This window comes from Barbus barbus, assembly GCF_936440315.1.
Source record: "Barbus barbus genome assembly, chromosome: 11".
NCBI lineage: Eukaryota > Metazoa > Chordata > Actinopteri > Cypriniformes > Cyprinidae > Barbus > Barbus barbus.
Window position 1 is genome coordinate 28431250 of NC_136739.1, and position 25355 is coordinate 28456604.

Genomic DNA, 25355 nt, shown 5'->3' on the forward strand with positions numbered 1-25355 from the left:
CGGTTATTTCAGTTTTTTAATCCTATAAAGTACTTTCCCCTTAAAAACATACTAGTGCGTAAGTAGTCGGCACTATACAGTATGGACGTGACCGTTGCACTCGCGTCTTTTGCAGCATCTCGCACATGAGTGGCTAAAAATGTTTTATCTTTTACATGCAGAAGACCCTTGAGGCGGTGCAAGCGTTGCGAGCTTTTGTTTACACTAGCAGGTAGGCATGGCAACTTTTGTATCTGACGGGAACATGGCAGAGTAGGCATTCTGTGCTGTGATTTAAAAAAAATTTAATAGAAATAAAACCTTCCTGCTTCTCACTATATATTATATGACCTAAGGCAAACAGCAAACAAATAAAAGCGTGGCCACACACAGACATACAGACCTGAAGGTGTTTATGCTACACAGCCTTGCTTGGGAGGGTTATATTGTACTATGGTTTCTTTAGGACAGAGGTCTAAAAACTTGGTCCTGGAGGGCTGGTGTCCTGCAGAGTTCAGTTCTAATCAAACACACCTGAAACAGCTAATCTAAGCATACTAGAAATTATCTTTATATAAAATACAATGATTTTCTTTCTTTGATCTCTGGTTTAAAACATGAGAGAGTGATGGGGTCTTTCAGGCCCGTTCAGTTTTCCATCCCCATTCCTCCACCCTTTAAATAAGTGAGACACAAAGTTGTTTATGAGGTCATTATGACATCAGCGGGGTTGCCGTGGCTTCGCCATGTGTGTTTACCAGCCGGGTGGCTCTAACGACCCCTGAACGTCAGCTCGGCTGCGCAGGCTAAAAGCCAAACGCCGGCAGCTTTAAGTGTTCTTAAAAAGTCTCTTTTAGTCTAAACAGCTCTTCCATAAAACCGTCCACACTTGGCACCAACCACGCATCTGGCCTTGAAAGGCAAAGAGAAATTGAACTGCAAGTGTGTGCGCGTGTAGAAAATCTAAATTCATCCAACAGGATGCAGCTCCCATTAAGCTTCACTGCAACATGTTTAGTCTTCATAAGACTAGAGCGCTAGCGAAATCAATCGATGCTCTTATCTTCACCAGCTCATGCTATCATCTGTAGGACAATTATATTTTCATCCAGTCAAATACTGGAAGACGACGCCAAAAAAAATAAACCCTCAATGTTCCTAAACCCGAGCCCTGAGTGCTATCTAAAAAGCCTGCCTAACTTGTCCACCTGGATGGATGGGGCAGTAAAACTGCGTTTCACCACAAGCCTTGAAATTTATACCATTAATTCAAGTGCAGTGAAAATCACTGGTCACCGGCAGACATGCTTTACTTGGAGGCTTGCGATGAATGCGCAATTACAGCCTCTCATGCCAGGAATATGCTGTAATCACAACTTAAAGAGATGCGCGTCGGCTGCTGTCATCAATGCGTATCCGGCGAATCTCATGCCAATGACGGCATCGCCAATCCAGCCATTAGCGAGACAAAACAAACAGAGCGAGCTGTATGTATAGACACGCAATCTTTCAGAGCGGTCCTATTTCTGAGAGTGGCTGCTCAAAAACCCCAACGCTGATCAGAAATGACATGTTTACAGTAAACGGAGGATAATGTATAGACACCATCGCCAATTACTCCATTCAACAGACCACCATATCCATAAGCTCAACCCTCATTATGGTGAGGTCAAAGTATGTATATATATATATATACAGTGGTGTGAAAAAGTGTTGGCCCCCTTCCTGATTTTTTGCATGTTTGTCACACTTTAATGTTTCAGATCATCAAACAAATTTAAATATTAATCAAAGATAACAAGTAAACACAACATGTGGTATCTGAATGAGGTTTTTTATTATGAAGGGAAAACAAAATCCAAACCCACATGGCCCAGTGTGAAAAAGTGCTTGCCCCCTAAACCTAATAACTGGTTGGGCCACCCTTAGCAACAACAACTGCAATCAAGCGTTTGCGATATCTTTCAATGAGTCAGTTACAGCGCTGTGGAGGAATTTTGGCCCACTCATCTTGGCAGAATTGTTGTAATTGAGCCACATTTGAGGGTTTTCGAGCATGAACTGCCTTTTTAAGGTCATGCCACAGCATCTCAATAGGATTCAGGTCAGGACTTTGACTAGGCCACTCCAAAGTCTTCATCTTGTTTTTCTTCAGCCATTCAGAGGTGGATTTGCTGGTGTGTTTTGGATCATTGTCCTGCTGCAGAACCCAAGTTTGCTTCAGCTTGAGGTCACGAACAGATGGCCGGACATTGTCCTTCAGGATTTTTTGGTAGAAAGCTGAATTCATGGTTCCATTTATCACAGCAAGTCTTCCAGGTCCTGAAGCAGCAAAACAGCCCCAGACCATCACACGACCACCACCATATTTTACTGTTGGTATGATGTTCTTTTTCTGAAATGCTGTGTTACTTTTACGCCAGATGTAATGGGACACACACCTTCCAAAAAGTTCAACTTTTGTCTCGTCAGTCCACAGAGTATTTTCCCAAAATTCTTGGAGATCATCAAGATGTTTTCTGGCAAAACTGAGACGAGCCTTTATGTTCTTTTTGCTCAGCAGTGGTTTTCGTCTTGGAACTCTGCCATGCAGGCCATTTTTGCCCAGTCTCTTTCTTATGGTGGAGTCATGAACACTGACCTTAACTGAGGCAAGTGAGGCCTGCAGTTCTTTAGATGTTGTTGTGGGGTCTTTTGTGACCTCTTGGATGAGTCGTCGCTGCGCTCTTGGGGTAATTTTGGTCAGCTGGCCACTCCTGGGAAGGTTCACCACTGTTCCATGTTTTCTCCATTTGTGGATAATGGCTCTCACTGTGGTTCGCTGGAGTCGCAAAGCTTTAGAAATGGCTTTATAACCTTTTCCAGACTGATAGATCTCAATCTTTCTTTCTCATTTGTTCCTGAATTTCTTTGGACCTCAACATGATGTGTAGCTTTTGAGGATCTTTTGGTCTACTTCACTTTGTCAGGCAGGTCCTATTTAAGTGATTTCTTGATTGCGAACAGGTGTGGCAGTAATCAGGCCTGGGTGTGGCTAGAGAAACTGAACTCAGGTGTGATAAACCACAGTTATGTTTTAACAGGGGGGGGCAAACACTTTTTCACACAGGGCCATGTGGGTTTGGATATATATATATATATACACATACATACAGCACATATACATATATATACTGCCTTACACGCAAAAGACCTTAACTCGCTACAGTGTGAAACTGAGAAAAATGACTTTAAAGTTTTTAACTTGTCCAGCCAAATTAATTATAGGTAGGACACTGGAAATTAGGCAATTAGATGTTTTAGTAATGAAAATGATCTACATTAAAAAATTGTGAGCTCAAACTTGATTTTTACCCCTATTTTGAAGTTAATGTACTCTGCCTATGCATTATCTGCAAAAAGAGAGAAGTCACACCGAGGCAAAAGACAGTAACTTCCACATTATCAATATTTTGTTGCAGATCACCATTTACAAAATTGTTATAGTAACAACTGTATAAAAATCTAGTGATCGTGGGCTATCTCATACAGGCTATTGCATTTAGTAATGTGACATTTTTTTTTTTTTTAATCATGTAACAGACCGTAACAACACTGTTAAAAAAAAAAAAAGTTGAGCCAATTTAAAATTTTAAGGCAACCAGCTTCAGCAGATTTTTGAGTTCTCAACTTTTTTTTTCCAGTGAAGCAGACAAAGTTAAACATGTGAGTGGATACTGTTTTGCAACCAATTTATTTGCTATGCTCAGCAATGTAAAAGAATGCTAGACATAGAATAATTGCTTATATTGACTTGAATGAAATAGCCTAACCTAAAAGATCGACTAATCCACACACACACCCTTTTATGTCACTGTAGTAGAGCAATTACATATCAAATACCATAAAAAAAAATGTAAATATAAAAACTTCTAAAAACTAAAGTCCTGATCAATTGCTGGCAGATAGCACAACTGAGCTATATCAGTAAGCCCTTCATAAGAAATACAGACAAGAGCTTTTATCAGATCGTTCTCTCTCTCACTCACTGCGAGTCAAGGTCTCTCGCCCTCATCTAGACTCCACCTCTAACAAGCCGCTCCAGGCATTTCCCTCCAATAGTGGGAGCGACCAGCAGCTGGAGCTATTTATATCCTCGGGTCCCCTAGCAGAGCAGCGGCTTGACTCGGCACAGCTGGATTAGGATTAACTTGTGCTTCCAGTCCATGACATTGATAATATGAATGTCCTGCTTAGAGCAGGCGGATAACAAAGCAATACATATCTTCTTTCATAGAAACATCTTTCATCACTTTGTTGATATTCATTATATCGATATGTCTGTATTCACTCTGAAATGGAATAAAAAAAGGACTAAACAGTAAAAAGCTGAACCAATATAACAATAAATAGTAAAAAACAGCAATATCAGATCAACGAATACAAGTAAACGCACCCCTAAATGACATGTAAAACAAAACTGTCATTGGTCAATTTTCATGTCAATTAGATTTAGATTTTTGATGGCAAACCTTTTGTCGGTAATGTCTATACATGAGACTGATGGAAGGGTAGACCTCTCAGCAGATGGTTCGAATGAAAGCTTTTCCTCATTAAAACTTCAGAAAAGTGGAAAGAAAAATGAGACTGACATACTGGACATGAATGAAAACAGTGCTGCATGCTGGGCTGCTCTGTGAAGCCACCGGCCGATGGTCACATGCGCTTTTAATAGGCAGAGGAGAGAGAGCAGGGGTGAGCAATGCCCATTGAAATGTGAATGTGGCACTGAGATAGGACACTGCGGGCTCCTGGATGACTAAGAGTGTGTGAGTGTGAGTCTGTGTGTGTGTGTGTGTGTGTGTGTGTGTGTGTGTGTGTGTGTGAGAGGGGCTGTGCACACACTGGCCAACACATTCATGACAACTTTTTTACAATGACACAATAAGGATAGTGAGACACTAAAATAACAAAATCTTGCAAATCTCTCTTTCTTCAAAGTCTCTCACAAAATACGATATGACCATATAGCATGATATAAGTTTTAAATTTAGAAATGTTATATAATATGTTACACAATAAGTGTTAATTTAGTATTATTATTATTATTATAGATATTCATTAATATTTTGAAGTAGCTTTTATTTTTATATTTTTAGTATTAATTTTAATAATTGTTTTTCATTTTAAAGTCTTAGTTATGTAATTTTGTCTTTTTTTACTTGTTGATATTTAAACAGGTTGCATCATTTATATGGTATTTTAGTATTTCTTAATGTTTCAAATGTTTTATTTTTTCAATTATTTGTTTTAAAGTATTAGCAGTTTTATGTTCTTTTGTAATTTTTATTTGCGTTTTTAATATATTTCTACACTATTTCAGCATTCCTTTGTTTTGAAAAAAACACTTACTTTTATAGTTTCAGTTTTCATTTTATTGTTAATTTTTCCAATTTTTTAAATTAAAAAAAAAAAAATACATGTCACTCGTATAGTTTTGAATGGGGAAAAATGCAACACTTAATATGGCCACTCAATCTCAGGAAGCCCCACCTTCTGAATGAAAGAGCCAATCGATAATCGGTAAAGTCAGCGCATCACTACAGCTGCCGTTAGAAGTCCCGGTTGCTGTAGAAACAGTCAGTGCTCTTGAGACGCGCGCTCAGGACTGCACATGCGCACTGGCTGATCTAGCCTGAGAAATAAGCTTTTTATAACGCTATTTGAGCAAAAGAAATAACATTTATGACACAGTTTTTGTCCGATATCACTGATGATTTCAAATATGAAATTTAATCGTAAGCTTAGTGAACAGTTTTGGTGAATTTGATGTTGCCTCATACAAAGTGATAGGAGCTGCACTTGGATGCCCAAGATGCGTTTCAAAGACGGCCGCCGAGTGACATGACTTGTCTTAAAGAGACTTTGGTATTATTTATATAATATGGTAGTATTTATTAATGTCTTGAAATAGCTTTATTTTTATTTATTATTTTTTTTCCATTCTGATATGTGCTCTTGTCCTCTTTATATTAGAATTTGCATTTATTTATAATATTTCTATTTAGTTTTAACTCATTATTTTAGTTGTAGCCATTTTAGTACTTCAACTTAAACTTAGAACTGTTTTCATTAATAAGTCACAGAGCTAAATAAGTTTTTCATCTCATCACATATTTCTCAAAAATCAAAAATAGTTTTAGTATTAGTTAAGAATAACACTGGTTACTGTAAATTCATCAAAACAGTAAATAAATACATACAAAAAAAAAGTTCATATTTCTGATTATCCTAATCCAAGAAGTTTAGATTATTCATGATAAAATAATACATTTAAATAAAAACGTTTCATTAAATAAAAATTCTCAACGTTTTGGCTCTTAGCTCTGATTGGATGAACCACATTCGGAGCCGTTGTAAAGCAGCCAACAAATGTTCACATGTGACCTCATCAGTTCAATTCCATATTAATGCGGCAAGTTAAGATGTTCCTCGGCAACCGTAAACAACTAATCTGCACTTTGTGATGCCAAACACCTTTTAATAACAAGTTCCTCGTCTTGACTTGTTCGGGACACGTCCCGCTCTGCATTTAGCATTAATCCATGTTTCTTTTCCGCTCTCACGCATAAAGAACGTAACGCAGTCCTGGACGCATCTACCGTGGTATAAACGGTACAGCAGGATCTCTACCGGCCGACACATCCAACGACACACCGCCCAACCCTACTTTCCATCCTCACCAGACAGCTTGTCCAGGACAGAGACCCTGCGCCACAAACACAGCCAAGCGGAACACCTCTCACACACACACACACACACACACACAATACAGTGAAGGACTGACAATAAAGTGCATTGAAAAGCTCTCATCACTCACTAGAGCGCGTTCAAGGATGCAGCGTGCGTGTACACACACACCCACGCCAGAGTGTCAGCGTATCTCAGCACCACGCAATAAAGCCATAGTCTTTACACACCCGTCCGTCCGTCCGCCTACTCAACCTCCCTCTCTCAGAACAGCCCGTACAGAAACAGCGCTTACCCATCAGCCCCTCAAGTCCAGAGCAGGGAGACGGCAGACAGCGAGCCGGAGGGGTTACGACTCTCGGGAAACACGATGCCTCTAACAGCGCTGAGTGTGGCTCTCTCGGTCTTTCACATTCCCCGTCTCGCTCTCACTGACTCTCTTCCCTCCGGCTGTGTCTGTATCTCACTCGGTCACCCTTTGCCCCTCCCCTCTCTCTCTCTCTCTCCCGCCCTTCCTCTCAGCTGGTGACATCACAGAGCCGTTGCAGGCATGCTGAGTGTTTATGTGCACTGCTGTAGTTTCCTGGAACACGGCGCAGATTCACAGAAGCTCCAAGACTCCCTTCTCCCTCTCTCTCATTAGCACACTACTCTGCTGTTTACATAGAGCGGAACGGTGACCACCCACTTTTTAACAGCTTTAGTTGGGGAAGTATTTTTCCCATTCATTTTCTCTAAAAAACTAAAAATCTGAAATAAAGAGCTCTAAAACAAACCAGCAAGCTTTGAGGTGAATCACAACATTACATGTGGTTCAAAGGAAAAGGTGTTTGATCTGGGGGGAAAAAGGTGTTTAATATCGTAATTCATTGAGTAAATGAACTACTCAACACATAAGCATTGTGGAAAACATGAGGGAATCGGAAATAATGTTATAATTTTAAAAATACTGTCAAGTGTAAGTTTTTAGAATGCAAGTCAAAAAAGTCAAATAAAATTAGTTAGGTTATTATTTATTAAAATTTTAAAGGAATTCAAATGAAGACTTAGGTTTATAGCCAAACTTTCAAAAACAAATTGTAGAGTTCACATTGAAATGGTTTTTGGCAGTAATTTTCTTTCCAACAGTAAAAAAAAAACAATTACAGAATGGCTTCTACCTCAGAGCTCATGTGCTGTCCTGAGAAGTTTATACGTTATCACTGAAGTAATTTAGAAAGTAAAATCTTAAGTTTATTGCAAAACTGTCAAAAATATACAGTAGTGCTCACATTAAAAATACTTTTAGCAGATTTTCCACCAGTTTGAACAAAGTAAATTGGCAGCGGCTATTTGCACTAAGAATAGCATTAGGCATGTGTGTGTGTGTGTGTGTGTGTGTGTGTGCACGCGTTTTTGTGACAGATGAGGACACAAATTTGTATAATGACATGGGTATGACACAGGTATTACAAGAAGGTGACTTATGAGGACATTACCCCATGTCCCCATTTTTCAAAAGGCTTATAAATCATACAGATTGATTTTTTTTTGAGAAAGTAAAAATGCACAGTTTCCTGGAAGGCGTAGGTTTAGGTGTAGGGCGATAGAAAATACGTTTCTCCAGTAGAAAAACCATTACGCCTATGGGATGTCCCCACAATTCACAAAAACAAACATGTGTGTGTGTATTATAAAAAAACTGAGCTCATGGTAGGTCTGTCGTGAGAAGTTTATACTTTGTTGCTAAAATAATTTCTCTGATTTCTCTTTCGCTAATAAATTTTTACTTTACAAATGTGAAGATATACTTTATAAGATTTTTACTTTACAGATTCTATCGTTGCGCTCTATAGGATCTTACTGCTGAAAATATGTACATAGAATATGTAGAAATTCTAGTGCTGTAAAACGATTAATCACATCCAAAATAAGTTTTTGTTTCCATAATATATGTGTGTGTACTGTGTATATTTATTATGTATATATAAACAAACACATGCATGTATGTACTTAAGATAATTGTTGTTTATATATTAAATATACTTATATATAATATATAAGAAAATAAATATACATGTAAATATTTTTCAAATATATACTGTGTGTGTGTGTATTTATATACATAATAAATATACACAGTACACACACATACTGTAAATTATGTAAACAAAAACTTATTTTGCATGCGATTAATCGCGATTAATCGTTTAACAGCACTAAGAAATTCACAACAAAAAATAGACGTCTGTTTATACATTATTGCTATTTACAAGTAAAACATGTTTAATGATTTTTACTTTCTAAATTCTACTGTTGTGCTCTATAGAACATCTGAATGTAAGTCATAGTGGTCTGAAATAGCAAGTTTCATTGTTGAGTATCCCTTTAAAAAGCTATTTATGAGACTAGGAATGGGAAAAAGCAGTGTGAACACATCTCATCTGACTTCTCATTTAACATTCCCATTCCCAGCAGGCTTCATCCAGAGCTCATTTGCAGTTCCTCTCGAGTCTTTCATTTTATTGATCGATTGACTCATCGGACAGGAATATCTTGATGATCATGAGCTCAAACGCTGCATGCAGCCATCGATCTTCTCCAGCACATTGTTCAGGGAAATCCCATAACTCTTCAAACCTTAAGCTATTTATTTCGCAATCGCTATAACCACGACAAAAAACAAACACAAGCAGAGAGCTAATATAATAACGTAATGACATATTTGGCATGAGTATCCTAGTTGGTTTGTCACCTAATTAATCTGGAAGGACTTGGGTCGCCATTTTTGGGAAGAAAAAACACCACGCATGATTAGCTCTTTCGTCTTTGAATAATTGAAGGTAATAAGAAAGCTGGAGAGCGAGGTGCTTCAGAAAAATCACAAATGAGAACATTAGGAGGCGTGATGGATGGAGCGTCGTCGCGATTTTGAGCGGCAGACTCCATCATGTGACACCACACACGCCCCGTCCATGAACACTCTTATCTTTTTGGAAGACTGTGTGTTTCCAAAAGGCTCGAAAGAAGTGAAGAGGAGGTCCATCTTCACGGGATAGCCTGCCTGACAGGTCACGTTGGTAAAGCCTGGTGCTTAACAAAGCAGAAAATCAATGGCACATTTACTTGGGCTCAATGTTAATCAATACACAGTGTGTACAGATACGGGCACAGAAAGACCAAGAGACAGGGAGAGAAAGAGCGCTGAAATATTTATCCTACAGATCCCTTTCATACAGCGACGCCAAGCAAACAATACCACACGGCCAACACCCAAACGAAGTGCTGCTGGATCCTTTACAAAGAGCCTGGAGCATTAAAACTCAGCTCAGCCCAAAATAGGGAGAGAACACAATCCCAACTCACATAAACAAACACGCACTAAGATAAATCTTTTCCACATCACAAAACATGTAATATAATCAACATTCCCTCTTCTTCAGATTAGTCAGAGCACTTTAGCGCAAGGGACAGTGTAGTATAAATTAGGGATTGGCGGTAAAGCTTATGGCACAGTAACAGTACAGAATCACAAAACAGTTATTTTTGTTGATGTATTAATTTGACTTTTGCTCATGCAGGAAATATGAGCTGAATCTTTTTAGGGAAATTAAGACATTTAGCCCAGCCAGTCTAGATTTATTCAAGAAAGAATGACTCTTAAGAACTGATTATTTTTAGTGAAACAAAAACAAAGCCTAACCAGTGCAGTTTGATCAACGACAAAAAAAAGATTCATATAAACTGATTCTTTTTGTACAGTCCAAACAGTCTAGTTAAATTCGACAAAGAATGATTCTTAAGAACTGATTCTTTTTTGTTAAACAAAACCATACAGGACGGTAAAGGCCAGAAGGGATACGTATATGGCGCTACTGGGCATGCGCACATCAATACAGCATAATTTTTCTCACACTGTACACAACAATAATGACTATTTTTTCATTATTGTAAGGGGTAGGTTTAGGGTTGGGGTAGGTGTAGATGTTAATAAAACACAATCTAATAGGTAGAAAATTAATTTCATTGTCCATTTCCGGTCCGAGCTGTATCCCTTCTAGCCACAACCATACAGTCCAACCAGTGCAATTTGATTCTAAAGAGAATGATTCTTAAGAACTGATTCTTTTTAGTGAATCAAAAACATACAATCCAGCCAGTGCAATTTGATTAAAAAACAAAAAGATGAACATACAGCCCAACAAGTACTCTTTGTTTCCAGAAGAATAATTCTTAATATTCTTGAAAAAAAAAAAAAAAAAAAAAAGAAACATACAGCCCAATTAGTGCAGTTTAAGGCATTCAAAAATACATAAATAAATAAATCACAGGAGACATCTTGAAGCGCTACTTGCTGATTAAACACATCGAAATGCATCAGTGTGCAGAGTTTTTAAAGTTTAGATGGCCAGAAAAAATTAATGAATGAATGTAAATAAAGGCTTTTTAACTTTTTGGACCAGAAGTTCCTTGGATTATTTTTTTTCGCAACAAATAAACAAATAAATAAATACTTTTTTTGATGAACCAAAAACATGTATTCCAACCAAGGGGAAAAAATAAATAAATGAATAAATAAATAACAAAAATAAATACAATAAAATTGTACAAACCTATCCAGGAAGATTCTTAAAAAATTATTATATTTAGCAAACAAACAAACAAAAAAAACATACAGTTTAACCAGTGTTTGATTCCAGAGACAATGATTCTTAAGAACTGATTCTTTTTGGTGAATCAAAATATACAGTATGACCAGTGTAGTCCCATTACTGAATGAATTAATGAACTGGGTATTTTAAGTAAATTAAAAATAAGTTCTGAATCAGACTCACTTACTGAACTGCAAGTTATTACTTGCTTATTTTGTGCTTGTTAAGCATGTACACAGTTAGGACCAAATTATGAATTACATTAATGCAACCTCTATAGTAAAATTACGAAAAAGGCTAAAAGCAACTGCATGACAACGTGCTAATAAACAAAGCAAAGCAAATATCTGGGGTAACAAAACTAGTGAGTTTAGCAAAAGGCAACCAGAACTCACATTTTCTACAGGAAATGTCAAAATCTAGTTGGACCTGAATGATCAGAACATAAGAGGCCATGACGCAAACACATCTCTGCTACAAACTGATTCGAGAGATAACAGGCATGTAAACACACAGCCGTGGACGAAAATAGCTTGTGTGTAAAGCTCAGGTGGGAACGAGTAAGAGTCAAGAGTTCTAGCTGTGATGTCAGGGAGCTACTTTGATCAACAACAAAAGTGGCCATTGAAAAAACACCTGGGCTTCATACACATGGATCTCGGCCAAAAAGTGAGGCAAAGCTCATGCAAAGCAGCTCCTGCTCCCCGAATCATGAAGTCGTGAGTGGGAAGGCCTTTTCCATGACAGCTTTACAGCCCATGATGGCTCGGAAAGCTCCCGGATACAAACTCCTGCCTGGATTATTTTAGTTTGAACAACAGATCTGCTCTGATAAACAGGGCAGAAATAGAAAGCATTTAAAAGTCAGTGGAAGACGGGGGAAAAATTACCAGGATGTGTGGAGGTGGGCGGAAATGTCGCTGGATTTCCACTACACCGTAAGAATGAAAAGACACTTGAAAAATAATAATAAAAAACAGAACACTAAAGCACCAATTGGAGATGATTCGAGAATCAGCCTTTTGAAGATGCCTAAAATAGCATATTCTGTATTAAAAAAAAACACTCAAAACCTTATAATGGTGTTCCTGAAAGAACACTTGAGAGTCTTTAGAGACTATTGACTGTTGTTATTATTATCATCATTCTCATTATTGTTATTATTATTATTTATCATTGTTGTTCTTATTATTGCCATGATGATAATTGCACAATATTGGCAAAATTGTTCAAATTGGGCAAAATTTTAATCAGAAAAAGCACAAAAGTAAGATTTTTCTACCAAATCGTGCAGCCCTATTTACCACATTTTATGACAAAATGTCAGAATGAATAATATAACATATATGATCTAATATATTATATTATATTATAATATATTATAATAATAGGTTAACTTACAAACACAAATATTATTACTTTTGCTTTTTGACTTCACACATTATGCAAAATACAAATATGCACTACATATAACAACAACAACAAACCTTTATTTTTTACATTTATTATTAAAGGGGTCACATGACGTTGCTAAAAAGAACATTATGTTGTGTATTTGGTGTTATGCAATGTGGTTTAAGGTCCAAAAAACACATTATATTATACCTACTGTACATTATTGTTGCTCCTCTATGCTCCAACTTTCTGAAATGCATCGATTTTTTCAAAGCTCATCATTCTGAGAAGCAAGGTCTGCTCTGATTGGCCAGCTATCCAGTGCATTGTGATTGGCCCGAATACCTCAAGAGTGTGACGGAAATGTCATGCCATTCACCGTATTGTGATGCGGTGTCCCGGCGCGACGAGACTAAAACAGCAAAACCCATTATAAACAAGGCATTTATTGCATCCAGTGGGGACATAATTACTTGTTATAATGACTTATACTGTCTTTTTACGCATTGCGTTGCATTGTGCCGCGTAAACATTACCATGTCTGCATTTGTGATCAGAGAGATGACAAACAACAAGCACTACTCTGCACTGCTGGAAAATTCTATGAAAACATACTCATAGGCTGTGAGTCAGAAGCATCAGACCATCCTTGCTAAGTTGGAATTGCCCCACTTTATAGAAACAGCCTTTGTGCACAGCTAGCATTGTAGGCTACTCTCCCAGGTTCAGGAAACAGTCCTCCGTAAAATGCGCTGCACACACTCGAATATTTGGCTTGAACTGTTCTGGAACAGTGTTGTAAATACAACTTAAAGGTACAATAGGTGATTGTCTTCAGAAACATTTTTTGTTATTCTGGTTGACGGTCTCTTCACATCCTGACAGCAATCATTAAGTTAAGTGGTCTAAATGTATTTATGTGTATTTATATATTCTGTGGAAGGTGTAGGAACAAGAAATGTTCATCCAATCAAAACGCTTGGTATTCTGCTCTTTGAGCGTATATGCGTTCAGGGGGCGTGGCTTTGGATGGCGATTGCAGGGAGGGTGGGACGTTTGCTTTCAGTGCTATCAGGCTAAAGTTAGCATTTTCCGAGATCTCCTATCGCACCTTTAACCACTGATTTCTAGTTGAGTCCTCTTTTGGAAGCCCAAACAAAGTAGTTTGCTTTCATAACGAAACACAGAGTCTCCAGGACATGGCGCCGGCGGCAGCAACAATACCACAGCGAGAATAAAAATCACGCCCTCTTTCTTTGCCTATACTTTTGGGCGGTGTTTTGCAAATCTTCCCACACAGTGATGTAGACATGTGGGGGCGTGTTTGAATGAGCCATTTTAGGAGGGCGTCGACAAGTCTTAACTTTAATAAAGAATATCTCTTTGGGTTTGAGACTTTAGTCTTTGCAACTTTAGGGATCTTATCTACGCATTAACAGCTTGTAACACTCCAAAGAGAAAGGAAAACGCATCACATGACTCCTTTAAATAACTTACAACAACAATAATATATATATTTTTTGCATTATAGTGTAAGTATGATTGTTTAGTGATCAATGTGTCAAAAAGCAAAAACAAAATATATTTTTAAATCATTTATTTATATTTACAGTAACAAAAACTATATAAATGTATATAATTAATGATAAATAAATGTATATACAAATATTTTTGGGAAAAAATTATAAATATGATCAATTATATATATTATATATAAATATATAAATCATCATCATTAATATTATTCTTACTATTATTTATGCAAATATAAGTGAAGTGAAGTGAAGTGACATTCAGCCAAGTATGGTGACCCATACTCGGAATTCGTGCTCTGCATTTAACCCATCCAACGTGCACACACACAGCAGTGAACACACACACACACACACACTGTGAACAAACACCCGGAGCAGTGGGCAGCCATTTATGCTGCGGCGCCCGGGGAGCAGTTGGGGGTTCGGTGCCTTGCTCAAGGGCACCTCAGTCGTGGTATTGAGGGTGGAGAGAGCGCTGGACATTCACTCCCCCCACCTACAATCCCTGCCGGCCCGAGACTCGAACCCGCAACCTTTGGATCACGAGTCCAACTCTCTAACCATTAGGCCACGACTTCCCCTTATGCATTATAGTATTGCATTATAGTCTAATAGTTGTTTAGTGGTCAATGTGTCAAAAAGCAAAAGAAAAGAAAATCAGGGTATTGCACATGGGTTATTGAGCACTCAAACATTAAAACAATCATTCATAAATCAGTCATAAAAAAATAACAACTGTAGATCTCTGTTGGAGATACTGTCACTTACTCCTCTGTGCCACTTTAATGTGCTAAAATGGGCTTATGGATATAGGACACCCTCTCTCTCCCCATTGCTCTCCTCCTTTCAGTGATGCGGGCCAGAATGGTAAATAATGCAGTTCCTCTAATGATCAGCTCTGAATGGAGAAATCTGCAGCCAGCCAAACATATGAGGGAAATAAATAAAAGATGGATGCTATAGTATAAACAAGAAACCTCGCTGTACTCAGGGGGAAATGACAGACCTGAAATACAGAGAGAGAGAGAAAGAGAGAGAGAGAGAGAGCGAGAAAGACTGCAAGAATTATATTTTCATCCATTCCCCTTAGGGCACTGAAGCCCAACTCCAAATATGTGAAATACGGTGTCATTTATTATTGATTTACGCTATTTATAATCCTGCCTTGGTGTGTGTGAAACTGTCCAGCTGCAAACTCACAGAGCAGAAAGAGAGATATAACAGCGTTTCATTACAATCAAACACGTGAGGCCACAGTCTCCATCTGTTTCATACGCCAGCGTTAATAGTGCTCCCTTCAAACCAGAAAAGAAACATTGGTGTAACGATGGTAATGTGTAATGCCTGAGACATTTACTTAAACCCATTCAGAGCTGAGCTATGATACAAACGGCTGATAGCACAGAATAAAATATGAGTAAAATCAAGCCAGCGAACCTCATCTGACAAATCACAAATCTAATTTTTTGATTTTTTAATGATTTTTTCATGTGCATTACCAGACTAAAATCTGGACACACAAGGGGGTGCTACCAAATATTAAGTTAAGGGTGCCAATAATTTTGTCCAGTGCATTTTTGGGGTTGTGTGTGGAATTGTATCAGATTTGACTTTTCTTCTTTTTTTCTTTTTTTTTTTGTGTTGTTCCAATGCAAACAAAAAATAATAAACATGTGAGCACCAAAACATTTGCAACTGCAACAATTTTCTGAGAGAATTGCAAGGGTACCGATATTTTTGGCCATGACTGTGTGTTATTTTAACCAAACACAAAAAATACAGGTTGTCACTCTTTAAGATAAAATATTTAAATTTAATAAATTTATTAAAATGTATCCTCTATTTTAATCATTTTGAAAAAATAAAAATACGCTGATTTGCAACAAAAAAAAAGCATAATGTTAAAAATTGGCTAGACGACTTTCAGAGGAAGAAAGGAACCATGACTTTTGGCAGCTTTTCTTGAGATTAAGGCATAATACAAGATTTTTTCATTTTACAAATGGTCATTGAAAGCAAAGATGCAACAAAATGCATATTTTGTGAGAAACAGACACTATTTTTGGAATCAGCACCCAAAAATGAGTAAGAAACAAGTAATGGATTTCATGTAGCAAATATGAAGAGCAGTGTAATTAACTATGGGTCAAATAGAATTTTAGAAACTGCTTTAGAATGTTAGCTTTCTTATTTTGACTTTTAATAAAGTTTACTAGCAATCGACATGTTTGTTTATTTTTATTTTACTTTTTAATGGGTGTAAAAACAGATTAATTTTGAAGGCAACTTCTTGATTGTGTAACCTATCATAGTATTTTTCACAAACAAAGTCCTTAACAAAATAAAGGAAAATATATATATATTTTTTTTGTTGCAATAGATATTCAAAAACTTCAATAATAAAATGCATATTTACTGAATGCTGACAGTAGATGGAAAAAAAATATTATAGCATTTGACATTGTATTTATTATAGCAAAAAAGCAAATGCAATACTACTCTTATCAGCCAAACAGAAACATTTAACAGCTGATGGCAATAATCACAAAAAGCCAAATATTAAACATTTTTAGCCCCATTAATTTCTGTTTCATTACACGGCCCCAAGCAGAATTGCTATATATGCTGTTAAAATATCACTACATTTTTACCCCCATTAATTTCTGTCCCATAATCACTGTCGAGTTCTGCTGTATTGTATCACGGCTGGTTAAGACACGTGTTGGGTAAAACTCATGGTGCGGTGCGTTGGAAGAACCCAGCCCTCTTCAGTCTGCTCAGGCTCTGCTGCTTTTGTTCTCTCACACTCGGATGTCAAAACAACATCAATGGCTTCTGCTGCGAGAAGCACGTGGGAGGAAAGAGCTCATTCATATTTACTCAGTCCCTCAGGCTCATCACACTCACTCTACCTCTCGCAGCTGAGGGAGTGGGTGTGCTGCTCCATTAGCCCACTGGTGTCTCCACTCAAGAGCTCCAGGCCCCTGCGGACCCTGACCTGGCCGGGCTGCATCACCTCACAGGCTTTGACCAGAGGCTTCAGAGATGCTCAGATCCTCTCTCTCTCTCTCTCTCGGCTGTCAGAAATGATGCGGGTGAGGTAGAACGATGTACAGTATGAGCATGAATAATACAGACAGTAAGTACACAGATGCAGGGAGGCTTTTAAAAGCAGAAAAACAAGGCTCTCGTATTAAGAGGAGCAAATGATGGTCGTGGTGCCATAACAAGTGCAGAGATGAAGTGAAGTCTTCTGCTCTGTGTTGTGAGGCTGGTAAAGTGCTCAGGATCGTGGGAGAGCCTTTTACTAACCCTACGCTGTGGATAAGTATACAGTGTGTTAAAGGGATCTGTGCTGCCGGGAAGCATAATCAAATTAGGCAAAATCTTGAATAAACAAACATGCAAGGGGCAGGGACTTTGCGAGCCTCTTCAGAAATGTGTGGGGAAAAAAAGCTCATTTAGCTCGGAATTCTTGAATAAGAGCTAAATGAATGGATGGCATTTCAACTGGAGTTTGTCCAAATGTCCATTCATTTGCAGTATGGAAGCTGTCAGAAGTCTTGTGCGGAAATATGCTGATTAATTTGTGAGATAAGAACCATATCCGAGAACAGCTTTGTTCTGCAGATTTTTCAAGATCTTAATGGCACCAAACAGAATCGCTAAAGCTTGCAAACAAACAGAGGCCCTTTGTATTTTTCTTTCTTGTTCTATTAAATCATGAATATATAAATATATATATATATATATATATATATATATATATATAATTACAATTATTCTAATTTGTATTTATTTCTATTTATCCAAAAACACAGAAATTAACACGAATTTATCAAAATAATGAGAATTTTATATATTTATATAAACACTTACTTGTATAAAAAATTAGGGCTGTCAATCGATTTAAGTATTTAATCGCGATTAATCATATGATTGTCATGAGTTAACTTGTGATTAATCGCACATTTTTATTTGTTCTAAAATGTACGTTAAATTAATACTTTTCAAGTTTTTAATACTCTAATCAATATGGGCATGGACAAATATGGATGCTTTATGCAAATGTATTTTTATTATTATTGAAGCCATAGTCAACATAGAGCATGAAGATTAGACATGTTCCAAAGGTCATAGATGTTTTTCAAAGAACATGTTCATATCTATTAGACACATGAAAAAAGAACTACCAGCTTCCCATTACCTCTCTTTCTTTGCACTGAGCAATTTACTGACACAAACCCGTTAACATTTTTGCACGACAGGGCAGCTCTTCTTCTGAACATGCAAAATGTACATTTATTATTTATTATTACATTTGTTTGCCTCTCTGTGCCCACATACTGTATTTTGATGCAGCTAAATTCTCAATAAAACAGTTTTCATTGATATATTTTACTGTTTCTGTTGTCAGACAACGGAATTAATATGAAACAGTGATTGAAACGGGACCCATTAAGGCTACATAAAAAGCTCTCCCTTCCAAGATGTTAATCTGCACTAAAATCCTGATAACCCAGCCGTCATCTGATGAAATCAAATACACAAGACAAAGACAATAGCTGTCCTGTGATTTCGGCTATACTTGCATGTAAAATTAGAGAAGCAACATAATATCTGTGTTTAACTGAAAGTGCTGCTCCTTTCTGCCGCTCGCTGAACAGAGCAGACGCACAGAGAGAGAGAGAGAGAGAGAGAAACCTGTGTGCGCGAGCTGGGAATATGGGAATTTGCATAAAATGAATTTGCGTTAACGCATTATTAACGCGTTAACTTTGACAGCCCTAATAAAAATCTATAACTAAGTTATTGTGTGTGTGTGTGTGTGCGCATGTTTATGTGGTTTATGAGGACACAAATTTGTATAATGACATGGGTATGACAGAGGTATTACAATATGAAGGTGGTTTATGAGGACACTGCCTATGTCCCGTAATTCAAAAGGCTTAATAAACATACCAAATGGTGTTTTTTTGAAAATCTAAAAATGCACAAAGTTTCCTGTGAGGGCTAAGTTTAGGTGTAGGGTTGGTGTAGGGCAATAGCACACACAGTTTGTTCAGTATAAAAACCATTACGCCTATGGAGAGTCCCCATAAACCACAAAAACCAACGTGTGTGTGTGTGTGTGTGTGTGTGTGTGTGTGTGTGTGTGTGTATGCATGCATGCGTATATTTATGTATATATAAATATATTAGGGCTGCAACTAACGATTATTTTGCTAATCGATTAGATGGCCGATTATTTTTTCGATTAATCAGTTAATCAGATTTTTAAAAAAAAATATATATTTTTTTTAATTGACAAAAAACTTCCACATTCTGCCCAATGTCCTTCAAACAAACATGCCAACTGAATGCTATGAAAACATACAGTGCTTAATTTATTAGGCCACCGGTCATAATAAAGAGAAAACACATATTTTAGGAATCTGTCAAAAAAGTTGTTTAAATATAAGAATTGTATTTATTGGGAAAATAACTAAAAAGTATTTAATCACATAATCAGGGGTGCAAACTCGTCAGGAGTGAAAAAGGTGACAAACTAACACCCTTAACACCTTTAAATGCAGACAAAAACTCATCACCAAACACCAATGACTTGTATATAGGTTCAGTCATTTTAGACACTTTCAAAACTGTTGCAACAGAGATGGAAATACAGTTTTTAAATACGTGAATTATGCTTCCATCTTTGTTGCCACAGTTTTGGAAGTGCCTTTTTCTGTTCTAAAGAAGGGGGTGTCCCAATACTTTTGTCCATATAGTGCATGTACAAATCATGAGTTTTCAGCTCAAGGTCTGCATTTAAAGTCACACCAGAGGTGTTCAGCTGAGATTAGGACTTTGCTTTACGCAGACCAGTCAAGTTCTTCCACACTGACTGAATCAATCATTTCTTTTTGAACCTTTCCTTATACACAGAGACACTGTCATGTTAGACTAGAAAAGGGCCCTGTCCAAACTGTTGCAATAAAATTAAAAACACGCAATTGCCTAGAATATCCTTATATGCTTATACACACACACACACACACACACAGGCGCTTGTTTTTGTGAATTGTGGGGACTTTCCATAGACTTCTATTGTTTTTAAACTGTACAAACCTTATTTTCTATCACCCTACACCAACTCTACACCTAAACCTACCCCTTAAAGGAAATTTTGTGCATTTTTACTTTCTCAAACGAACTCATTCTGTATGATTTATAAGCCTTTTGAATTATGGGGACACTGAGAATGTCCTCATAAATCACCTTCTCCTTGTAATACCTGTCATACCCATGTCATTATACAATGTGTCCTCATGTGTCACAAAAACACACGCGCGCACACACACACACACACACACGTGTATTTATTTGTTTTTCTATAAAGCTTCATGGTTTTCAGAATTATCTTTTAAATCTTCACGGATGGGGCTCATCTTCAAAGACCAGCATCCTGAATTGCAATCGCACAGAGGTATTACAGGCTCATTTGCTTCAATAGTCAAATGCCCTCTTTCTCAGAGTGTGGAAAATGAGTGCAAAACCATCCTGCTCAAACGGCATACAGTCTAGACACGACACTCCACCCCCAAACACATACAAAACTCACAATCCAGTAAAACGCATCCCTTCCATTTACAGGGCATGTAGCTATTGCTCTTCAAGAACAAGACGGAGGCCAATAAACTGGGTTAAAATATCGTCCATTCAGCCGGAAATCAAAAGTCAGGCTGGACCTCAGCAGACGTCAGGAAATAACGGCTGTTTGAAAACATGTTGTGGGGAAGCACATGGTCTGAGTATCTGCGGGTAACCTTACAGCACGATTGTTTTCTCTCGCCGAGTCCATGCAATAACGGCCACACTGCTTCCCGTAAAAGACCTATTTCCCTGCTATTAGTCCATCTAATATCCTGCTCTCATCTCGTTACAGTCCATGTAATGCGTGGAGAAGCACACGGCAGGAGCCCGACCAGAACCAATCAGTCCATTCCAGCAGCTCACGTTAAAAGGGTGTCTTTCTCATGGTAAAATTAAAGGGATCACCCAAAAATGAAAATTCTGTCATTATTTACTCATCCTCCACTTGTTCCAAACCTGTAGTTTCTCGTTTCTACTGAGCACAAAAGACGACATTCTGAGGAATGCTGGTAACCAACCCCTTATTTTTTTCATACTATTTGAACATTCTTCAAAATATCTTCTTTTGTGTTCAGCAAAAGAAAGAGATCAATATACTATAATATATATATATATATATATATATATATATATATATACACACACACAGACACACATATATACACACAGCATTGTACTGTTTATATATTACTAGTAGTTTAGTAATTTTTGTTTTTATATTTTCAGTTTTCACTTGACTAAGTTTAAGTTTTAGTCATTTTGCATTTCAAAATACAACTAATTTATTTTAAATTTTTTGTTTAAATAATTTTAGTTCATCAATTTAAATGTATTTCAACTACTGTAGGTCTTCTAATTTTTTCAAAATTTCATCTTGAAATTTGGATCATTTTTAATCTATTTGTATTTTTTTTATTTATGTATTGTTTATGTATTATTATGCATTGTTTTTTGTCTACTTCAATATGAAAACACAATAGTTTTAGTTTTCAATGCTATAATCATGTCTTGAACATTTTTTTTAAAAGTAAAACAAAAATAGGACAATTCTATGAAAGGAAATTCTAGGTCTAATTCTATTTCGAAAGTTATAATTTTGAATTATCAGCAAGTAATATTTAAAAATATGCACATATTCACTCTTATTTGTATGCCTAATATGTCGAAAATGTAAAACGTCTCAAAAAATAGTATTTTCCATCATTGGTTATTACTGTCAGGTGTTTAACATTTTTAAATCATAAAACAGTTGCCAAATATTAAAGGTTTTGCAACTTCCACCTTAGCTCGTTTTCTTTCAGCGTTAAAACTAATGCTGCACTCTAGAATTATTATTTTTTTCTTCTTTAAATATCCTGTTTAACTCAAAACTGCAGATGTAAAATGGGTTGCGATAGCTGTTTTGTGTTGACTATAATATGCAAAGACAACTTTAAGTAGGACCTAGGTTGAGTTCCCACTAAAATCTAAACACTGTGGGGCTTTCAACTTTTCAGCTGTTTGTTTGAGTGGCCCAACATAGCAACATCGGCTCAACGAGTGGCATGAAGAGTGGGACTATCTGTTGGAAGAACAGCGTAATGTTTGGGAAATCGGTTTACAAAGTCATTTATTTTACAATTCCAGTTGGTGACACTAGAAGTGCAGAAACAACACACTTCACCTTTGATTTGGGAAGGAATTGACAGAAAATCACGGGTGGCTGGAAAAAGCCTATGGTGTGGTGGATGGAGGCTCGTATTGATCTGCTCTGGTCCTGGTAACATTTAGAGCATTACGCAATGCTTCTCTAACAAGCCATTACGGTCAGTTTGACTGACAGCTGGACTCACAGACTTAGACTGCTGCAGAATGATACATCCGTCAATCAATCAAAACACTCAAGCTGTCAATCCATCAGCGGCAGCAGAATACACAGAGATTGATAGATGCGTTTATGTAGAACGGACACCATCATAGTCACAACACATCTGGACAGCTACATTCTGATTACGAGGAACCAACTGCTCACACAAATGAGAGAAAGAGAGAGACAGAACAAACTGTTTAATTGACAGCTTGGATGAATATCACAAAACCTGGTTTATTTCATTCCAAAACTAATATATATTCTGCTTAAATAAAATAATGTATATTAAAAATGTTTATTAATACAATTTTATGACAATTAAGCATATTCTACACCCACCCCCAGATCGTTACTTTACTATATTAAATAAATAAAATAATTATTGAATTAATCAATTATTCATAATAAAAGATTAATATTAAATAATAAATCTTGCTTTTACACCACAGAGATTGCTAATACTTTCAGACAAACTATTGATGATAGTTCTAGAACCAACACCAGATGTAGATGAGTGTGCGCAAAGTCTACGAATGAGACACCAAAGTCCGGACAGAATAGCCATCTACTGCCTGCCGCCCGCTTCACTTGGCAGCTCTGACCTGGACACGGGTGCCAAGACGGGCGGACGGGGTGCCACATTCAGAGGGCCAGTCAGGAGGCATGATGACCATCTGTGAGGGCTGGCACCTAGACCAGCCAGCATCCTCCCTCCTAAAACCCATGTACTGTACACGGGTGACTTCCTCCTAAACCTCTGCCATCTACCTCTCACACCCTACAGAGCATTCTGCTGAAAAGACTGCTCACAGTGACTTCCGTTTAGTGCTGGATTTTTCACTGAACCGGCTCGAGGTAAAAAAAATGACACTATTGTCTTTTAGAGCTGCTTTATGGCAGAATCCGAATTGTCTCCATAGTTATGTTTTTTGGTATTTTCCTGTTTATCTCTGTGAAGCTGCTTTGACAAAACCTATATTGTATAAAGCGCAGTCCACCTTAATTTTCAACCCGGAAGCAAGCTGTTTTCTGTGAATGTGCATGACTTTCAGTTCATTAGCTGCTGTAGGGACCTGAAAATGGCTTTGAATCGCACTCATCTTATCAATTTTGTCAGATCCACGTCACGTTCAGCAGCAGCAGCAGCTCTTAAAGTAATAGCAGCCAAATAACCTAATAACCCAGCTGCTGTGACGTTTGTTAATCAAAGAACAAAAGAAAAAATAGGAAATCAATATTTTTTTAGCTTTAAGGATTCATCTAGATTTAATTGAGAATTTAGTGTTTAAGTGTTTGGTTTACTTGCCTTCAAGTCATAAAAAAGATGCCATTAAACAAATATTACAAATATTCTGTCTTTATGTTGTTTCTACATTAATTTGAAGATTGAAGGTGAAATCATTGCAACACAAAATTATATTTAAAAACTTTAATGTTAGGTGGGATTAATCGTGATTAATTTCAGAAAAAAATGTGTGATTAAGTGGGGGGTTTTTTAATCGATTGACAGTGTGTGTGGATACATGTGTATAAAATTGATCAAAAGTGACATTCAACACAATTTTAAAAGAGATTACTTTTTGAAATCTATTCTTTTGAATTATTTATTCAGCAATAAATCTTAAAATAAAAGTGTAACAAAAATATTACACCACAAACTGCATTAAACAATAGCAACAACAACAACTACAACAATAATAATAAATGTTTCTCAAGTAGCAAATCAGAAAAATGTTATGATTTCTGAAGGATCACACTGAAGACTGAGTAATAATGCTGAAAATTCAGCTTTGAATCAGAGGAATATTACATTTTAAAATATATTGAAACAGAAAACAGGTATTTTAAAGTGTAAAAATATTTCACAAACTTAGTCTTTTACTTTATTTTTGAATAAATGCAGCACTGGAGAGCATAAAAGACTTAAATTAAATTAAATCTTAAATGAAAAAATTCTTACTAACTACAGGGTCTCCATGATTTTGGAGCGAACAAGATTTTGATCATACCCACCTCTACTTCATGAGTCAATTGACCTCTCTTCCAATAATAAATAGTCTAAACTTGTGTCAGCAAAAGAGTCTTGGACAAATGCATTTTTTGGTGTTGAATCAGCAGAGAGTGAGAAATCGCTATGCAATATAGGTTTCATAGTAAGCACTAAAACTTGTGCTGAATTGTTTTAGGATTGCGCAGATCTGTCGAGGAAACAGTTAGGCTCCGCCCTCGCCCTCGGCCTCTGCCCATCCCGCCCTCTCGGCTTTAGCGGTGCTGGACTGACCTGGCCGGACTCCAGCTGCTCTGGAGCTCAGCCAGTTCTGAGAAAAGAAAAAGAAGAGAGGGAGAGAGAGAGAGAGAGAGAGAGAGAGAGAGAGAGTTGGAGCAGCGCAATGACCCTGTTCTTCAGGGAGAAGCGGACAGGGAAGGATAGGGAGAGAAACTGAAAGAGAATTGCACCGTAAGCCAAACAAATCTTTCAGCCGCACAAAGAAACTGTCCCTATAGAGGAGACAAGGTGACCGTGATCGCTCCATAACTCTCAAAAACATCTTCATTATGCACATGACATTAGTGCTGCAATGTGCCACAAGTTTCATCTTC

At 37.2% G+C, this 25355-nt stretch overlaps 1 protein-coding gene across 2 annotated transcripts in view; it reads right to left on the minus strand.

Annotated features, from left to right (window-relative positions):
* The window catches only part of LOC306876847 (histone deacetylase 4-like), a 220599-nt gene that overhangs the window by 108135 nt on the left and 87109 nt on the right, over nucleotides 1-25355 (minus strand). Inside the window, exon 1 of one of the 2 annotated variants that reach the window (XM_079428277.1) lies at nucleotides 7004-7135. The exons of the other annotated variant lie outside the window; for it this stretch is intronic. Coding sequence (XP_079284403.1) covers nucleotides 7004-7007 — 4 coding nt within the window. The 5' untranslated portion in view covers nucleotides 7008-7135. Of the gene's footprint in view, nucleotides 1-7003; nucleotides 7136-25355 lie in introns of those variants that run through there. 2 annotated transcript variants of the gene reach the window in all.